The sequence below is a fragment of the Rhinoderma darwinii genome, chromosome 13 (genome assembly GCF_050947455.1).
Source record: "Rhinoderma darwinii isolate aRhiDar2 chromosome 13, aRhiDar2.hap1, whole genome shotgun sequence".
Classification (NCBI taxonomy): domain Eukaryota; kingdom Metazoa; phylum Chordata; class Amphibia; order Anura; family Rhinodermatidae; genus Rhinoderma; species Rhinoderma darwinii.
This window is the reverse complement of record NC_134699.1, coordinates 2,165,294-2,186,063: the sequence shown is the minus strand read 5'-3', so window position 1 is coordinate 2,186,063 and position 20,770 is coordinate 2,165,294. Positions and strand designations below refer to the sequence as shown.

The 20,770-nt window shown below is 45.9% G+C and overlaps 1 protein-coding gene and 1 long non-coding RNA gene across 6 annotated transcripts in view; one reads left to right on the top strand and one right to left on the bottom strand.

Moving 5' to 3' along the window:
- Nucleotides 1-20,770, bottom strand: part of LOC142665761 (uncharacterized) — a 320,337-nt gene that overhangs the window by 266,664 nt on the left and 32,903 nt on the right. The gene's annotated exons all lie outside the window — the stretch shown is intronic.
- The window catches only part of KCNG1 (potassium voltage-gated channel modifier subfamily G member 1), a 48,534-nt gene that overhangs the window by 12,949 nt on the left and 14,815 nt on the right, over nucleotides 1-20,770 (top strand). For both annotated transcript variants that reach the window (XM_075845511.1, XM_075845512.1), the window contains exon 2: nucleotides 19,618-20,417. In XM_075845511.1, the coding sequence (XP_075701626.1) occupies nucleotides 19,659-20,417 (759 nt within the window). In that variant the 5' untranslated portion in view covers nucleotides 19,618-19,658. The remainder of the gene's footprint in view (nucleotides 1-19,617; nucleotides 20,418-20,770) is intronic.

Here is a 20,770-nt window from a genome sequence, read left to right as displayed (position 1 = left end):
CTCGTCTATGTTTAGTGACCTGCTACAGGCTCATGATCTACATGACCTGTGGAGGGAATTACATCCCAATACAAAAGATTTTACTTTTCACTCCAACCCCCACTCCTCTTTTAGTCGCATTGATCACATATTCACGTCTCAGCGTTCATTACCACTATGCTCCGCCGCAAAGATACTTAGCACACCCTGGTCTGACCACAACCCGGTTGAGGTCTCCTTCTCTTCTCTGATCCTACGGGGGCTTTCCTTTAATTGGCGACTAAACGACTCCCTTTTGACATCCAAAGACTCATTTGCACAGATTGAAGTAGCGGTTAAGGAATACTTTAACTTAAATGTAGGTTCCACGTCATCGCCGGTCATACTATGGGAAGCCCATAAAGCCACCTTGCGGGGGACTCTCATTAGGTTGGGGTCAATTTAAAAAAAAAACAGAGAAAAGAAGATAACAGATTTATACCGAATATTAGAACAAAAAGAAAATGCTTGGAAACAGACGCCTTCGCTTGCTAATAAAGCGTCGGTTGAGGCTACCAGATTAGAGCTTGACCTTTTATTGACGGAACAGGCTGAACGTAAGCTACGATGGTCCAAACAGCGTTACTACTCGCAAAGCAATAAACCGGGTAAACTTTTAGCACGTCAGCTGCGAGTTCCCGTTGCGCCAAAAGAACCAATTAGATTGCGGACAGCCTCCGGCACAATAACAGCAGACCCTAATAAGATTGTTTCCCAATTTCAAACTTTCCTTTCCAAATTATACTCATCCCCCCCACCTTTTGATCCCTTGAAGGCTGAAGGCTTGTTAGCTAATTTGGTTTTTCCAGATATTACCTCCTCTAATCTCGAAGCATTGGAAGCTGAGATATCTGAGACGGATGTTCAGGCAGCTATCAAGGAATTAAAACCCTCCAAATCTCCTGGCCCAGACGGTTTCTCCCCATTATACTACAAAAAACTTTCCCCGCTCCTAAGCCCATATTTAACCCAACTCTTTAACACTATCAGAACTGGCACAACCCTTCGGACACCAACCCTGACAGCCCATATTGCAATGATCCCCAAACCTCAAAAGGATGCTCTTCAAATTACCAATTACAGGCCAATATCCCTCCTGAACACTGATATAAAAATTTTAGCTAAAATCCTGGCGGGTAGAGTAAACCGCTTCCTTGACGGGATTATACATGGAGACCAAGCAGGCTTTGTCCCTGGAAGGCAGACAAGCGACTGTACCAAGAGAGTAATATCCCTGGTTCACCTAGCACGCAAGAGAAATGTGGCGTCAATGCTTCTCTCGCTCGACATTCAAAAAGCCTTCGATACAGTATCTTGGTCTTACATGGATTTCGCCTTGGGGAAGTGGGGTTTTGGTAGCCACTTTATGTCATGGGTGCACGCCCTCTACTCCAACCCTACGGCTAAAGTCTGTTACGCGGGCTACCAGTCTGCTTCTTTTCCTATTGAACGGGGCACCAGACAAGGATGCCCTCTATCCCCTATTCTATTTATCCTAGCACTTGAACCCCTAGCCATGCTGATTCGCCAGAATCAGAACATTAGGGGACTGGAGTTAGGGGGCGTGCAACATAAATTGTCCCTCTTTGCAGATGATATGCTACTCATGCTCTCCCAACCCCTTATTTCCCTTCCTAACTTAATGCAAACTCTATCAGATTTCGCTGCTATTTCTGGACTTACTATAAACCCCGCAAAATCTATTGCTTTAAATGTTAATCTATCACAACAAACTCTGCATTCACTACGAAGCCATTTCCCCTTCCAGTGGGCCGGACACTCATTGAACTACCTGGGTATCCATTTGACTCCTTCCTATGAGCAGCTGTATACCGCTAACTACCCCTCCCTTATTCGCTCAATATCATCCTTGATGACATCCTGGCAATCTACCTATTTATCTCGGATAGGCCGTATTTCTGCAGTCAAAATGACCATTCTTCCAAAGCTTCTTTATTTGTTTCAAACCCTGCCAATCAAAGTCCCAGCACACATTCTGCGCCTCATCCAGAATCGGATCTCATCTTTTATTTGGAAGGGGGCACGCCCTAGAATATCCAGGACCACCCTCTGTTCACCAAAGGCAGATGGGGGACTGGGGGTTCCGAATGTCTCCAAATATTATCATGCAGCTATGATAGCATCCTTAACTAAATTGCATGCTTCTGCAAATATGCCTCTATGGGTGTACCTGGATATTCCGGAGATGTCGCCAACCCCGATCCAATCAGTGCCCTGGTTACCTCCCTCTTTTCGCTCCTCTGACCTATCACCCCCACTCATGCACATTTTATCGGTATGGGACTCAGTTAAATATTCTAGCAGATTGATCTCGCCGCATCTTCCCCTCCTTTCCCTGTGGCATAATCCCTTGTTCTCCCCAGGTGCAGACAATTACCAAGCCTTTAAATGGTGGTGGTCTAGTAGTATACTCAGAGTCCATCATCTCCTAACGCCCACCCATTCCCGGATTCTCTCGTTCTGTGAGCTTCAGACCTCTCAGCAGATCCCCAACGGCGAAGTGTTCCGATATCTACAACTCAAGAATTGGATTACTTCCCTTCTCCACAACAAGACTGCTTCAGACTCTTACTCACAGTTCGAGCGAATCTGCGAAAACAACCCTAACACTAAAGGGATTATATCAGTCTTATATAAATGGCTCTTTAACAACCCCACACCTGTTCCCCACACATATGTGGATAGATGGCACCGGGATTTGGGGGTGACGCTCGAACCAGCAGAATGGCATAATATCTGGAGTATAGTATCACACTGCTCCATTAACACAAATATTTTAGAATCGGCTTATAAAGTCATGATGAGGTGGTATTTGGTTCCTAGCCGACTTGCACGTGCCTTTCCCACCTACCCCGCCTCTTGCTTTTGTGGTTGCCACTCTCCCGGTGACATGCTCCATATTTGGTGGTCTTGTCCTAAGCTCATCCGATTCTGGAGTAGGGTATTTGGTCTCGCCCAAAGTTTGTTTGGCATTATTATAAGAAGAGATCCGAAGATAGGCCTTCTCCATCACAAGCCCCCAGAGCTCACGAACGCACAATTTCGGTTATTCTCTTATATCCTTTTGGCTGCAAAAATAACTATAGCCCACTCTTGGAAAAAACGTACAGTAACTTTTGCAGGGGTTAAAACTAGAATGGACCAGATGTTTGTGAACGAAAAACTTACAGGAATCTTACTAGATAGGGTTGCCGGTTTTGAGTCGCTCTGGTTGCCCTGGATTAGCTACGCATACCCTCACTTACCTGCCACTATGATCACTGCTTATTAAGTCCAGTGACTTTTCTTTTCATTCTAGATTTCTGACCGGCTTCTCCCCCCTTACCAATCCCAGCTTTCCGCTATATTCTTCCCAACCCTTCTATCCCCCCTTCTCTGTTTCTTGTTTTATAGGATGTTTCTTTTTCATATATTGATCCTGCATTTACTGTCATTACATTCACGAATGTTTGTCATCTTGTTTTTATAACATTATAATTCACTGAGTGAAATGGTTTATATTTAATTTTATTTTTATCTGTTTTTGATATATGCCTTTTACCTAAATGTAAAACTGTTCAATAAAATTTGTTGAAAAGAAAGGGGTCTCTTCAGTTGTTGTAAAACTACAACACCCAGTATGCCCTGACAGCCACAGACTACATTAGACCACAGGCTGTCAGAGCATGCTGAGAGTTGTAGTTCTGCAGCAGCTGAAGTTGGAGACCACACTGGGTTTGGTGCAGGAAAAGTTCTGAGAATACAATTGATTCAGATGATATTGGGGGGGGGGGGGGGGGGGAGCAAAGCACTTGTGATAACAGTTGCCAGGGAGACGGGAGAAACACGAACAAGAAAACTAGAACATTAACCTATATCAGGAAAGCCGTGTGTGAAGCCGCTGTTCTGGTCCGTACATAATCCGTGTGACAGGAGCAAACGAGCGCCGATCAACGAGCTGTCTCATTAATCGGCGCTCACAGCACCGGCCAAAATCGGCCGGTGTAACGGGGCCTTAAGACCATTTTTACACCACCTGATCTGCGTCCATTGAGCGCTCGGGATACTCCTACTGAATAGGTCCGTAGACCCCTATAGACCAAACAGATCCACCAGGCAGGTATACTTCTTTTTCTTAAACTGTATAGGAAAGTGCAACCTGTTGTGCTCTCCTAGACCCGCAGCCGCCGCAAACTTGTACCTCGCAGTATAGATTTTTTTTAATTTTTTTGCATGGGGCTCTATGGTTGACTACGGCATACAGTGGCATATGTGGGGGCTGTACATTCGGCAGGTACGCCAGAAGATTTTCTCGGCGTATGTGGCCCCATTGCACCGTGTGAACACAGCCCAACGCTATGTTCACATCTGCGACAGGGCATTCTGTTCTTCTCCATCTCTCGGCTTTCCGTCCGGGTGTCTGTGGTTTTACAGGAGACAATAGCGTAGCATGCTGCACTATTGTTTCCGTAATTTTTGGCGGATCTTCAATGGAGGCCCCTAACGGAGCTTCCAACGCATATGTGACCAACCCCTAATCTGCTGGTGAATACGTCTCCCTGGCGGTGCCTCACACTAAGTCTAGAGGATCACACTACAGATAGGTTATGGGTATAGGAGTTGTAAAGATCTGATCAGTGCCAAATATTCAGCACCAAGTTGCCAGCTGAAGAGGATATACAAAGCATTCAATAACATTCCCCAGGCATGCAGTAATAGAATGTAATAAATACACAATGACATATATATAAGCAGTTCTGAAGGATCTGCATCTCTAACATCACATCCCTGACATTCCCAACTCCATTGTTCTCCATTCGCAAGGAAAGCTAAATTACTAGAAGGCAGTGCATTGTGGGAGTTCAGACAACATTCACAGTTAAAGCTAGACTGCTAGGTCACATGCCTGACAGCAGGGTGGAGCTATACTGTGGTCTGTTACTAAGGGCAACCAGCAGAATTTTGAAAGCAGCTCTGGATGCAAATTATTCTTCAGACAGACATGTTAAAACTCAGCAATACATCCTATTGCCTAAAGGTTTTGCAAGTCCAGGAGAATCCTACAGCCATTGCCGGAGCTGCCGCACTTTTATACTTTGGGGAGGAGGGCAAGAAGGCGATCAGTGAGGACCCTACCCATATGCATACGACCGCACACAGAGTCCTTATGGGTCCGTATTACAGACTCACAGGCACTTCATACAGCAGGGGAGAATACCTCTGTAATAGGACATGGGTTGATTACACGGACAAGTTGATGGCATTCACTGAAGATTGAGGCAATATAATGAGCAGTTCCATGAGTGCGGGCAGTGGAGTTTAGAAGCATTTTTCGTTTGTCCCTTTAATATTTTACAGACGGGTTTTGTGAAACGTTGTCCACCTGTAGGGTCAGTGCATTGTCTGCTGTGAATAGTCTGTTGGGATATACAGGCCGCTTTGAAGGCTTCATCATCTCCCCGTCGCCTTCTTTTCTATTCACAGATAATAACGTCCATTGTCAGGAGCGAGGCAATCAGGCTGCCCTGTATAATACACAATTTACCGCCGGTGTGGACAGGACTAGACATCCCACACAAGATCACATTTTACGCATCTTTGGCTCCCGGTTCATTATGCCGTATACGTCGTTTCTCCGCACAGCCGAGATGATTTCTTTTTCTCTGCTTTAGCCGTGTGCCAAGGACATGGAAGGTTAAACTGCTCTTAATCTCCAGAATTAAACTTCTGTCAGACCGCTGCGTCCGGCTGATGAATTGAAGGGAAGTTTTTTTTTTTTTTTAATATGTAAGTTACCACAACGACCCGATGCTATATTGTAGAACAGGATTTTATCAATCTTTTGTTTTGTCATTTTTAAAAACTATTTCACGCCCCGTCCGTTGTGGTTTTTGCTGCACATTTATGTTTAACGATTAAGTATTGACATTCGGCTTTCGTAGCGCTTTTAATGTGTGGTGAAGGACAATTGCTGAAGGTGAACTTAATTCCGGGAATTTTAAAAAAAAATTAGCCTGACCATAGGAAATGGGATATAAATGAAAGATAACCATCACTCATCTAATAAAACCCCCACCGACGCTCCAGTGCTCCCCGCCGGTTTCGATTTACTTGTCCTGCATTGATGACGTCACGTACATCCACATGACAACTGCAGCCAATCACTGGTCTCAGCATTATCGTGCTGTACATGCAAGCATCACAGCTGGGGCCAGTGATTGGCTGCAGAGATCACTTGAATGTATGACATCACTGCAGTAAACAAAGACGAGCGAGGACGACCGGAGCGTTGACCTTGGAGAAACAGGGGAACTAACAGGTGAGTATTGGTTATTTAATTTATTTTAATCACGTTTTCTAATGGGAGTATACATTATTTTTTATTTTTTTTAATTCCCAGGATACGCCTATTAAAAAAAAAAAAAAAAAAAAAAAAAACACATGCCGGCAATGTAGCCAAATTTAGAGGCGGAAATGTTTTATAATAGAACAGCTTGCAGATGTTAGATGTTTTTTGCTGCTGCAGAAATTGCAGCAGTACAGGAAAGCAGTGTAGCCTCCGGTGGGGAAAGGCGCTTGTCTGAAGAAACAAGACTCCCCATGGAGAAGGCAGAGCCGGTCTATATCCACCGCTGCCTTTCTGATTGCTCAATACACGGATCTCAGTGAGCGGCAAGTACGGAATAAAGCAGCAGAGCGATTGTTTTAATAATTATGAATCATGTGATCCCCCGTATGGTCTGTATAGGCTGAAACTGCTCTAAAATATTAGGACCAAGCCTGTATAGTAGCCCGAACAGTAATGCAAAATACTTACCTAAAATACCAATTGTTCCCTTATATAAAAAAAAAAAAATCATAAAAAAAAATTATATAAAAACTAAAAAGATACTCAAGTTAAAAAAAAAAAAAGAAGGACCACCGCTAACAGATCCATGTACTGGAACAGAAAGGTTAGAATTTATTGAAGTACAACTTTTTGCAATTACCGTAAGTACTAAAAATTGAGAGAAGCAAAACAGTCTAACAACCACCACATGTAAGCGAGTCGCACCCTGCACACTTTCCTGAAACATTGGTTTAGGTCATTAGAAGTGGCACGGTGGTAACAAATATGGTTTTACTACCCAAAAGGAAAAAATATTTCTATAAAAAACAAAGTCCCATGAATCATCAGACAAATATACATCTGGAGAAGTTCTAGTCAATAAACCTCCATGTGCTAAAAATCGCTCAACTGAGTCATCAGCAGAGAGAAGACGATGCCTTAGTAGTGACTGGTGAGAGAACGTCAGGTTTTTGCCCAGCTTCATGAATTCATCCTGTATGTCCAACCAGATCACAGGCGCAGGAATGACCTACAAATAAAGTCATGTGCTTAGATGGACTCCCTAGACAGCACCCCCTGATGTACAGATTGCAGGAAGGAGACAAAGGGAAGTATTTATCACAATGAGGAGTTCAGCACAGTATGAAAAAACCTTCAATGCAATTAACAGCAGTCAGCGCCATAGTTATTGAGGGTACGTAGGTCGAAACCGGACAGCAGCACTATAAACAGGACAGTATAGGGGCCCTGGTACAAATTTTACATTGGGGCCAAGGAGCTTTAAGCTACGACTTGGGGTGTAATTATTTTTCGAGATTGTTATATAGTGTCACCCCCAAAACAGCAGCAGTCACATGACTCTTGACAGAGTAACTACTTATAGGTAACACCAGAGATAGTTTTCTTCCTTCTGCAGGAGAGCTACTTTGCATACTTTTTCCCATGGGGCATTGCCCTAAAGACTCCCGATCAGCTAGATCTCCAAAGAATCAGTATCTTCCAAGAAAAGGTACATATGGCATCTGACACAGCCAACCATAACCTCTATGTACTGAAGAGGAGCAACTGCTCGGAAACAGTTCTGTTCTGCCTCACACTACACCACATGTATGTAGTATCTATGAGCAGTCTGACATTGACGTTACCTATAAGCAGCACTAGAGAAAAAGATTTTTTCCTTCTGGAGGAGCGTTATTTTGCATCCTCCTCTCCCAGTGATATTTATGTGAAATTCATGTTGATTCACATTCTGGATTGGAGTCCGCTTTCTGATAATTGGAAGGGGCTGACTAAACATTGCAGAATTATGGGAAATCTCTTTATCCCTGGCTTTCTAAATACAAACTAGGTCCAATCACATTGTCAGTACTGGTCTATGCCAACCTGGTGCGTGGAGCTCAGAACATCTCCGTTCCAGATTTTGGAGTTAGAAAAACGCAGAATTTTTTTCCCAAAACATTCTGCCATCAGTTATTGTATTTATCCAAATGATCCTTCTTTCCTGTTATTCTGCATTAGAATTCTACTTTTGTGGCAATAGATCAATGAGCTCCTCCAGGTGCCTCTCAGAATATAACCAAAGAACCAGCCGGATTTACAGATTGATAATCACAAGATTCATTGCAAATATAATCTAATAAACTGAATATAGAAATTACAATTTGTCTGAGTCATCCATCGCTCTGTTCATCCTGAGCAGTTTTGTCACCATGAATATAATGATGAACTACAGAGCTACTAGATTGACCGACACGTGAACAGAATAGAATGGGGAGGAGGATACAACTGCATAACAGTTCAGATTTATTTATTAAAAGGTTTATGTCAGTCCTTGTAGGCACCACAACGGCTGCCAATAGTAGATATCACCAAAAATATTTAGGAGTACGACTCAAGGGCTTGTATTTGTGGGGTTTTTTTTTCTTTAGGGGAAAACGCTCCATACAATGTAATAATTGATATTAAGGACTAGATCTTCTATTCAGGACATTATATGCTGACCATGTCTGCATACAAACATTACATTACTTATCCTGTCTGATCCGGAGTTATATGCTGTATTATACTCCAGAGCTGCACTCCCTATTCTGCTGGTGGAGTCACTGTGTACATACATTACATTACTTATCCTGTACTGATCCTGAGTTACATCCTGTATTATACTCCAGAGCTGCACTCACTATTCTGCTGGTGGAGTCACTGTGTACATACATTACATATCCTGTACTGATCCCGAGTTACATCCTGTATTATACTCCAGAGCTGCACTCACTATTCTGCTGGTGGAGTCACTGTGTACATACATTACTTATCCTGTACTGATCCTGAGTTACATCCTGTATTATACTCCAGAGCTGCACTCACTATTCTGCTGGTGGAGTCACTGTGTACATACATTACATTACTTATCCTGTACTGATCCGGAGTTACATTCTGTATTACACCCCAGAGCTGCACTCCCTATTCTGCTGGTGGAGTCACTGTGTACATACATTACATTACTTATCCTGTACTGGTCCTGAGTTATATCCTGTATTATACTCCAGAGCTGCACTCACTATTCTGCTGCTGTAGTCACTGTGTACATACATTACATTATTTATCCTGTACTGATCCTGAGTACATACTGTATTATACTCCAGAGCTGCCCTCACTATTCTGCTGGTGGAGTCACTGTGTACATACATTGCATTACTTATCCTGTACTGGTCCTGAGTTATATCCTGTATTATACTCCAGAGCTGCACTCACTATTCTGCTGGTGGAGTCACTGTGTACATACATTACATATCCTGTACTGGTCCTGAGTTATATCCTGTATTATACTCCAGAGCTGCACTCACTATTCTGCTGGTGGAGTCACTGTGTACATACATTATATTACTTATCCTGTACTGATCCGGAGTTATATCCTGTATTACACTCCAGAGCTGCACTCACTATTCTGCTGGTGGAGTCACTGTGTACATACATTACATATCCTGTACTGGTCCTGAGTTATATCCTGTATTATACTCCAGAGCTGTACTCACTATTCTGCTGGTGGAGTCACTGTGTACATACATTACATTACTTATCCTGTACTGGTCCCGAGTTATATCCTGTATTATACTCCAGAGCTGCACTCACTATTCTGCTGCTGCAGTCACTGTGTACATACATTACATTACTTATCCTGTACCGATCTGGAGTTGCCTGGGTGTAAAGATAACACTTCCCAGAATACTGTGCAGATACCAAACAAGCAGGGAATTTCTGGGAGATTTCAGCTGTAACTGATGCTTTGTAACACAGGATTAGCACAAAATAAACTATGAGTTTACAAAGCGACTCTGCTGTTCTTGTAGATTACATTTAGTTACTTTTTTTAGAAAAAAGTTTTTGGAACACATTTTACATAAATGATTCATTTGATACTTGTAAAGTCCTTTGTGCTTTTGAAGCAAGACATATTTTAGCCCAGTTAAAGGCATGTGATTGACAGGAGGAGGTATCGGAATATATGCAGCAGCCGCAGTCTAGTGAAGCCACGCCTGATGAGTAGTCACTGTCAGTCCACGTGAGGTACACGGACAATTGTCTCAGTTCAGCGATCAGTACAAATGCCTTTCCATGGTAATCACAAGCTCCAGCAGTGCAAACTTTCAGATCTTCTCGCTCAGTTCATCCACTGATACATCTCTAATTATTCTTGCTGTACCACATATGACATCGCTCGGCTGCCTGCAATTACTTTGTAAAAGAAGCCAATGATTTCAGGAAAGGATGAAAGCTGGAAATTAACAAAAGTGAAACTCTTTAATCCCCATCCTCCTTCTCTTCACAGCCAGGAGCCAATTTGCACAGTGTATGGTCCAGCGTCTCTATGTCCGATCCTTCCCGGCTGCCAAAAGACAGGGTGATTTGTATGGTGAAAACAGACTTCAGATTAGAACAGGATTTTCGGTTGAATGTATCATGTTGCTTCATTAAAACCTGGAATCTGACAAAGTGATTCGGGCTGGGCGGCAGCCAAGATTCTAGGTAGCGGTGGAAAGGTTTGTAGCACCAACGAAGCCGAGTATGAGGACGTGGCACGCATCGCTGCCCAGGCATACGTTACATAGTTACAAGGTTGAAAAATAGAAAGACATGTCCATCAAGTTCAACCAAGGGAAGGCAAACATTTCTACACACAGGAGCTGATATTTTTTTGTTCTAGGACATGATTTTTGCCTTTTTTGCAGCATCTCCTGTCCCTGCTGTGACGGCTCCTGCGGTGTCTCCTGTCCCTGCTGTGACGGCTCCTGCGGTGTCTCCTGTCCCTGCTGTGACGGCTCCTGCGGTGTCTCCTGTCCCTGCTGTGACGGCTCCTGCGGTGACTATTCCATAAATTCACCGTTCTCACAGTAAAGAAGACTTGTCGCCTCTACAGGTTGAATCTTTTTTTCTCCAGACGGAGGGAGCGCCCCTTGTTTTTTGAGGGGGTTTTACATGGAACTGGATTTCACCATATTTTTTGTATGTGCCGTTCATATATTTATATAAGTTCATCATGTCCCCCCTTAGTCGTCTCTTCTCATGGATTAATAGGTTTAATTCTTTTACTCTTTCCTCTTAACTTAGATCCTCCGCGCCCCTTATAAGCTTCGTTGCTCCTCTTTGTATTTTTTCCTCCTTTCTATGAACTGGACTGCATATTCTAGATGAGGCCTCACTAATGCATTGTAAAGAGATATTACATCCCTGTCCCGCGAGTCCATGCCTCTTAACCGCTTTCCGACCGCCGACGGTAAACTAACGTCAGCGCTTGCTGGACTTTGTGCAGCGCCGACGTTTATTTATGTTCTTCATGTCAGCGATCGGTTCTCCCGAGGGTACATCTAACACTCAGAACGAGCTGTTGCTATCAGCCTCTGGTCCGGGTGCTCTCATCAGGGCCTGATTGGTTGAGGTCCCAATCATGTGATTGGCTATCATAGCGACAACAGGGAAAGTTTGTAGTAGTAACAAACTTTCCCGGCACTTGATGGTTATAAGTTTCTCTCTCCCCTGCCTCCCGTCAGTGTGAGTTCGGAGGAGTGAGAAGACAGAGAGAGCGTTAGCAGCGCGATCGGGTGTCTCAGAGTAGCGCTGACACCTGGATCGCGCTCTTAACACTGGCCTCTCGTCCCGGAGACATGATCGGGACCTGATTAGTTCAGGTCCCGATCATGTGATCGCAGGGAAAGTTTGTTGCTGCAACAAACTTTCCCGGGGACCGATTGTGGGTGCTGCCATTGGTGTCATGGCAAAACTGGAGGCCATACAACAGCTGGGGATTCCTCTGCTGTTGGAGCCCCTGACGTCACTGTCCATACACTGACGTCCGGAGATTCTCCTGGACGGGTATGTGATATCAGGGGCAACCCCAGAGGTGGAGTCCCAGGCAGAGCGCTAGTAGGCTCTTCCTAGGACTCCAGCTGTGCTCTTGACATCACGGGACTCCAGCTCTGGGAAAGCCCCAGACATCGCTGTCAATATGAGGACAGCGATGTCAGGGGATTCCCCAGAGTCCCGGAGCAGAGCCTGTACTAGCGCTCTGCTCGGGACGCCGCTCTGTGGAAGACCCTGACAACACTGTCCATATATGGACAGCGATGTCAGGGAAATCCACAGAGTGCCGAAGCAGAGCCGATACTAGCGCTCTGCACGGAACTCTGGCTCTGGGGAAGCCCCAGACATCGCTGTCCATATGTGGACAGTGATGTCAGGGAAGTCCACAGAGTTCTGGAGCAGAGCCTGTACTAGCGGCTCTGTGTCCCACGGGCCGCAGATGACTGCCCCAAGGCCCGCGGGCCACGTGCTTGAAACCCCTACCCTAGGACATATGATGCCTGCAGATTATTACTCCCAGATCCTTCTCAACAAGTGACTCCCCCAGTGTAGCTCCCCCTAGGACATATGATGCCTGCAGATTGTTGGTACCCAGATGCAGAACTTTACATTTATCTAAATTCAACTTCATATGCCAAGTGGACGCACAAACACTGTGTGTTCAAATCAGCTTGTAATTACTACATAGCTTGGGGTCATCTGCAAAAATAGAAATAGTACTACTACTCCCATCCTCTATGTCATTCATAAATAAGGTGAATAATAGTGGTCCCAGCACTGAACCCTGGGGTCACCACTTATTACCGGGGACCAGAGTAGGAATCCTTGACCACAACTCTCTGGATACGTCCTTGATCCAATTCTCAATCCAATTACAAAATCTTTCTAAGCCTATAGTCCTTAATTTACCCATTAGACGTCTATGAGGGACAGTGGCAAATGAGTTGGGCAAAGTCCAAAAACACTATATCCACAGCGGCCCCTCTGTCTAGGCTTCTGCTCACCTCTTCATAAAAACAAAATCAGGTTGGTTTGACAGCTTCTGTCCTTTGTAAAACCGTGCTGGCTGTCACTTATAATACTATTTGTCACATAATCCTGTATATAGTCCCTCAAACATTTTCCCCGCGATGGATGTTAAGCTTACTGGTCTATAATTACCCGGGGAAGACCTAGAGCCCTTTTTGAAAATAGGCACCACATTTGCCCTGCGCCAGTCCATTGGCACTATAATCAGTCACTAGAGAATCTCTAATTATGAAGAGGGGGACAGAAATAACTGAACTAAGCTCTTTAATTTATTTTAATTGATTTAGCTTGGACCATATCTACATTCAGCCAATTCAGTATATCAACCGATATATATTAACAGCACTGGCCCCGGCTACAGCAGCCCGTCAGCACTGGGCCCGGCTACAGCAGCCCGTCAGCACTGGGCCCGGCTACAGCAGCCCGTCAGCACTGGGCCCCGGCTACAGCAGCCCGTCAGCACTGGGCCCCGGCTACAGCAGCCCGTCAGCACTGGGCCCCGGCTACAGCAGCCCGTCAGCACTGGGCCCCGGCTACAGCAGCCCGTCAGCACTGGGCCCCGGCTACAGCAGCCCGTCAGCACTGGGCCCCGGCTACAGCAGCCCGTCAGCACTGGGCCCCGGCTACAGCAGCCCGTCAGCACTGGGCCCCGGCTACAGCAGCCCGTCAGCACTGGGCCCCGGCTACAGCAGCCCGTCAGCACTGGGCCCCGGCTACAGCAGCCCGTCAGCACTGGGCCCCGGCTACAGCAGCCCGTCAGCACTGGGCCCCGGCTACAGCAGCCCGTCAGCACTGGGCCCCGGCTACAGCAGCCCGTCAGCACTGGGCCCCGGCTACAGCAGCCCGTCAGCACTGGGCCCCGGCTACAGCAGCCCGTCAGCACTGGGCCCCGGCTACAGCAGCCCGTCAGCACTGGGCCCCGGCTACAGCAGCCCGTCAGCACTGGGCCCCGGCTACAGCAGCCCGTCAGCACTGGGCCCCGGCTACAGCAGCCCGTCAGCACTGGGCCCCGGCTACAGCAGCCCGTCAGCACTGGGCCCCGGCTACAGCAGCCCGTCAGCACTGGGCCCCGGCTACAGCAGCCCGTCAGCACTGGGCCCCGGCTACAGCAGCCCGTCAGCACTGGGCCCCGGCTACAGCAGCCCGTCAGCACTGGGCCCCGGCTACAGCAGCCCGTCAGCACTGGGCCCCGGCTACAGCAGCCCGTCAGCACTGGGCCCCGGCTACAGCAGCCCGTCAGCACTGGGCCCCGGCTACAGCAGCCCGTCAGCACTGGGCCCCGGCTACAGCAGCCCGTCAGCACTGGGCCCCGGCTACAGCAGCCCGTCAGCACTGGGCCCCGGCTACAGCAGCCCGTCAGCACTGGGCCCCGGCTACAGCAGCCCGTCAGCACTGGGCCCCGGCTACAGCAGCCCGTCAGCACTGGGCCCCGGCTACAGCAGCCCGTCAGCACTGGGCCCCGGCTACAGCAGCCCGTCAGCACTGGGCCCCGGCTACAGCAGCCCGTCAGCACTGGGCCCCGGCTACAGCAGCCCGTCAGCACTGGGCCCCGGCTACAGCAGCCCGTCAGCACTGGGCCCCGGCTACAGCAGCCCGTCAGCACTGGGCCCCGGCTACAGCAGCCCGTCAGCACTGGGCCCCGGCTACAGCAGCCCGTCAGCACTGGGCCCCGGCTACAGCAGCCCGTCAGCACTGGGCCCCGGCTACAGCAGCCCGTCAGCACTGGGCCCCGGCTACAGCAGCCCGTCAGCACTGGGCCCCGGCTACAGCAGCCCGTCAGCACTGGGCCCCGGCTACAGCAGCCCGTCAGCACTGGGCCCCGGCTACAGCAGCCCGTCAGCACTGGGCCCCGGCTACAGCAGCCCGTCAGCACTGGGCCCCGGCTACAGCAGCCCGTCAGCACTGGGCCCCGGCTACAGCAGCCCGTCAGCACTGGGCCCCGGCTACAGCAGCCCGTCAGCACTGGGCCCCGGCTACAGCAGCCCGTCAGCACTGGGCCCCGGCTACAGCAGCCCGTCAGCACTGGGCCCCGGCTACAGCAGCCCGTCAGCACTGGGCCCCGGCTACAGCAGCCCGTCAGCACTGGGCCCCGGCTACATCAGCTGCTCTTTCTTCTGTTGTATAAACTCTGCCTTCTCTTGATCCCCTGTGACCATCTCCATTACCACTATTTATGGTTCATACCTTGGCTTTTTTCATTTACATACTTGAATAATTTTTTGGGATTTGTTTTACTATCCCTGGCCACCTGCCTTTCATTTTGTATTTTTGATGATTTTATTAAATTTTTACAGATTTTATTACACGGTTTATAATTTACAAAGGCTACAGCTGTACCGTCAGATTAGTTTTTTTCAAATGCCCTTTTTTTTGTCATGTATTGCCCTTTTTACAGAAGGTGTAAGCCATGTGGGGTTTAATTTTAGTCGTTTATTTTTGTTACCTGTAGGAATAAAATTTTGCACTATAGTTATACAAGGAGAATTTTAAGATCTCCCATTTATGATTTGTACCATTATTGGACAATCGTTCTTCCCAGTCTATATCCTGAATTGCAGCCCTCATCCTGGGGAAATTGGCCTTCTTAAAATGAAGTGTTTTTGCCCTCCCAGCCTGCGTTTGTTTTTTACAGTATAGGTAAAATGTAACTATATTGTAATCACTGTTACCGAGGTTTTCACGAACATTGACGTTCCCAACAAGCTCTGCATTATTAGAAATGACCAGATCCAACAGAGCTTCCTTCACCTCTAGTCGGGTCTTCCACAAACTGGCCCATAAAGTTTTCTTCCAACAGGTTGAGGAAATTTCTCCCCTTTGCAGTTGAAGCCGAACCATGACGGAAATAAATATCCCTGTAATTAAAATCTCCCATTATCACTATAGTACCCGTCTGTGCAGCCCGCTCCATTTGTTTATATATCTGATCATCAATCTCCTCAGTTATATTCGGGGGTCTATAGATTACACCAAAAGTATTTTTTTCCGTGTTTACCTCCCTTTGTAATTCCACCCACAAGTTTCAACCTCCGCACAATCTTCACCCTCTAATGTCTCATTCACACTCGCCTTCATATCACTTCCCACATACAGACATACACCACCGCCTTCATATCACTTCTCACATACAGACATATACCACATTGATATAACTTCTTACATACAGACATGCATCACCTTCATATCACTTCTCAAATACAGACATACACCACCTTCATATCACTTCTCACATAGACATCACCTTCATATCACTTCTCACATAGACATCACCTTCATATCACTTCTCACATGCAGACATACATCACCTTCATATCACTTCTCACATGCAGACATACACCACCACCTTTAAATCACTTCTCACATACAGACATCACCTTCATATCACTTCTCACATACAGACATACACCACCACCTTTCCTATTTGTCCTGTCTTTCCGAAACGGTGTAAAACCCTGTAAATTTACAGCCCAGTCATGTAAAGAGTCCGGCCATGTTCCAGTAACACCAACTAGATCTATTTGTTCCTCCAGTACCAAGGCCTCCAGCTCCCTCATTTTGCTTGCTAGACTTCTGGCATTTGTAAACTTTCGCTTTATCTTGCATTTCAAATTGCCACGTTTGGTATCATTAATGTGATTTGGGCATTTTTATTTTCAATATAGTCTGACCCCTCTCTAACCTAACTACCCCTTTATTTTCTACATTGACCTCCCTCCTCAGCCCTAGTTTAAATACTCCGCCACCCCAGCTAGAATTCTCTCCCCCAGCACAGCGGACCCCCTTTCATTTTGGCTCAAATCTGCAGAATACAGTTTGTACCCAAATGAAAAGTCAGCCCAGTGCTCTAGGAACCCAAAGCCTTCTCATCTACACCAAGACAAGCCATGCATTTACCTCCCTGAGCTCCCGCTGTCTTTTCTGTGATGCGCATGGCACAGGCAGTATTCCTGAGAATAAAACATTGGAGGTCCTTCCCTTCCTTGTAGCTTAGTTACTGTCTACTGCCCCTAACTATATTAACCCCGCTACTTGCCTGGTCCTGCTCATCCATATCTTCACCCTACCCCACTAACAGCTTGCTCAGTGAGCCGCATGCTCCGCTAAACATAGACTATCGCCCTCAGTGTTGCATTTTGCTCCTCCAGATCTCTAATGCGAGCTTCCAGGTGAACAACATGCTCATATCTGCCACAGAGGTATTCACCCTGGAACTTCGGCTCCAGTCGTGCATACATATGGCAAACTGTGCACAGAAGAAAACCTCCAATCTTGCTCCATTATCCCAGTTACACAAAAACAGTGAACAATTCAAAAAGTTAAAAGAAAAGGAGAGGAGAGTAATTACAAGGACTTTAACTCCGGTTTAATACCTCCACTTATATCACAAGCCACTTAATCCAGCTAGCCCAAAAGAGAGCCTGACGTTGACGCAATCATGGCCAAAATATATTAGACTGACGTTTTAGATGTGTATCAACGGACACTTGCCCGGTAAACTTATCCAGATCCAAATCATAAGTTATATCGATATATTGGAGAGAAGGAAGACAAAGAAACCGTGCTTGTATACTCAAATATACCTCTCTGCCTTGATTTGCTCACTTTCCCACAAGGGTAGGGGCAGGATTACATTATATAAAAAAAAAAAAAAATAATCATTAATAGTTTGTATACCTATTACAGTATCCGCACGATCGCCAAAATTTAAAGTTGTCTTCCTAATATAGATCATATATTCACTAGACCATAAAAGTTTGATCGAAAGTTAAGACTCCCACCAATCCTGGTAACAAAATAGTTTGGTTCCAGTGGGAAAACACACATGTGCAGTCACTCTCCATTAAAGTGAAAAGGAAATCAGGAAAAATCCATGAGGGTTATACATCCATGGGTCTCCTCAATGTTTTTTTAAACTATTTCGGTGTTCTCTTAGCACAGGTAACAGATACCGGGTGACAACCACGAATGCCCATTACCGAGTCCATTAGAACTCAGCTTTCCACAGACCCTGAGTGGCATATAAATCTGCATAGTTATGTAAATCTCTAGTACTGCTCTGCCTGTGCAGACGTCCGGGTTAACTTTAGTTCTGACATTCATGAACCAGGAAGCCCAGAATGAGCAGATTCTTGAGTACCTCAATGCATGTAATTATGGGAAGACGGATAGAGAGTGTAATACATATGGTAAGATAGATACGTGTTGGTTTCACATAAAACATAGTCAGAAAGCATTGCTGCACCGGTCACTAATCTATGCGGCTCCTGCAAATAACAACGTACAAAAATGTGTTTTTTTTTAATAGTTATACAAGTCTGGAGCTCCTGCCCACTCAAGGTCACCTCTGGTGATGTCACTATTAGATGCAGCTACTTTGGCATATCAGCCCTGGAGCGTGTACCCGGTTATTCACCACTGTATTATGGGCATCATCTTGTACCACCGCTGAAGACTTCCCACTCATAATTCTTTCGGTTTTGTGGCGAACACCCAAGAACTCTTGGCTAATGTGGAGATTTCCCAGATTTGTCTCCTCCATAAAATACTGCTGAATACTTGGTGTTCTCTCTCATCCATATAATTTGAGTTCTTTATTATCACTGCTTCCCAATCCCAGGGTCCTTCATAAATATTCCTGCCTGTGGCTGTCACTTGTTCTGAGCAGTCATCATTGTAACTCCTGTGTCGCGGATACGGACGCCGCTCAGCACTTTCTAGGGTCTAGACGCTGGCTCTCTAATGAAATGGATAGAGGGTATGTAACTTGGTGATTAACGGGTCCCTGTACCCCCTCTGAGAGACCGTCCTTAAAGGGATATTACAGTGTCAGAATTATTATTAATTTATTTTTGCATAATGATCATGGTTTTTAGTATCTCTGCTTGCTGTCATTCATTAGGAACTGCCATTGCTTACTTTCACGGTGCAAATATCTGTCCATTGTCATGTGATCACAGAGGTGCTTGGCTCCTTAGAACAAAGGTCTGATACACATACATTTACAATCCGGAGCCGCGCAATTGTGTTATCACGGACAGGTTTTTCAACACGAAAGTTAGCCATGACAATTTCTATAGAATGACAGCAAGCAGAGATCTTCAAAAGTTATAGGAATACATTTAATATATTGAAAAAATATTTGATCTATAAACTTGCGTGCGGAGCAAGGATAACCATTTGAACAAATCAAAATCGGAAAACGCAAAAAAACACGCTCTCGGAAAAGGAGATGGTCTTTTTCATGTATCCGGTCATATTATATGATACATGAGGGAATTAAAATTATTTTGTGACCGCAGCCAAAGTACGATAGATGCGTTTATCATCGAAATTGTTGTTATTTTATGGTTAGATTTTGATTTTGGCACTGTTTATCTCCATTGCAGATTTCTCGTGGTAACGCGTCCACAGGATGTGACTGGCCATTATGACTCTTCTTGGAGGAGAGAATTCTGACTACGACTACAGCGCCCTAAGCTGCGCCTCAGAAACCTCTTTTAACCAAAACTTCTTCACGGAAACAGAGTCTCTAAAAGGAATATTTTACAAGAGGGCCAGGGTCTTACAGCCGGGAAAGGATGTCTTCCATTGCGTCCACCCAGAAGATCGCAAACACCACGCCATTATAAACGTAGGAGGCATCAGGTACGTACTTCCATGGACAACACTGGAAGAGTTCCCGCTGACGCGTCTGGGGCAGCTTAAGCTGTGCAGCAACTTTGATGAGATTTTAAGTATTTGTGATGATTATGACGTGACCTGCAATGAGTTTTTCTTTGACCGGAATCCTGGCGCTTTCAGAACTATTCTGACTTTCCTGCGTGTGGGAAAATTGCGACTCTTACGTGAAATGTGTGCGCTCTCTTTCCAAGAGGAGCTTCTGTACTGGGGCATTGAGGAGAACAGTCTGGAGTGGTGCTGTAAAAGAAGGTATATCCAGAAAATGGAAGAGTTCGCAGAGCTTAACCTGCAGGAGGATGAGCTCCTCGAGAATGAAAGCGGGTCCGAGCCGGAGGACGAGAGCAGGTGGAATATGTGCATGCGACACCTGGGCAATATGGTGGAGAAACCACAGTCTGGACTACCTGGGAAAATCTTTGCTTGTCTGTCTGTTTTATTTGTGACTATCACAGCGGTGAATCTCTCTATCAGCACCATGCCAGACTTGAGGGAAGAAGAGGAAAAAGTAAGACCACTGTGTATTTGGTAATTTAAAAAAAATAATAATTAAACCTGTAGCACATCACAGAAAATAGTCCCTTAGCATTATGAATGTGTCCTAAGGAGCATTGGATAGTCCCTATTTGTTAGAACGGTCCATTCATGAAAAGCCAAATCACAGGTTGTGCTGCTGCTGGGACCCCCAGTGATCAGCTTAAAAATCAGCAAATATTCAACTCCCCTGTACTGCCGAGAGAGAAAGAGAGAGAAAGAGAGAGAAAGAGAGAGAAAGAGAGAGAAAGAGAGAGAAAGAGAGAGAAAGAGAGAGAAAGAGAGAGAAAGAGAGAGAAAGAGAGAGAAAGAGAGAGAAAGAGAGAG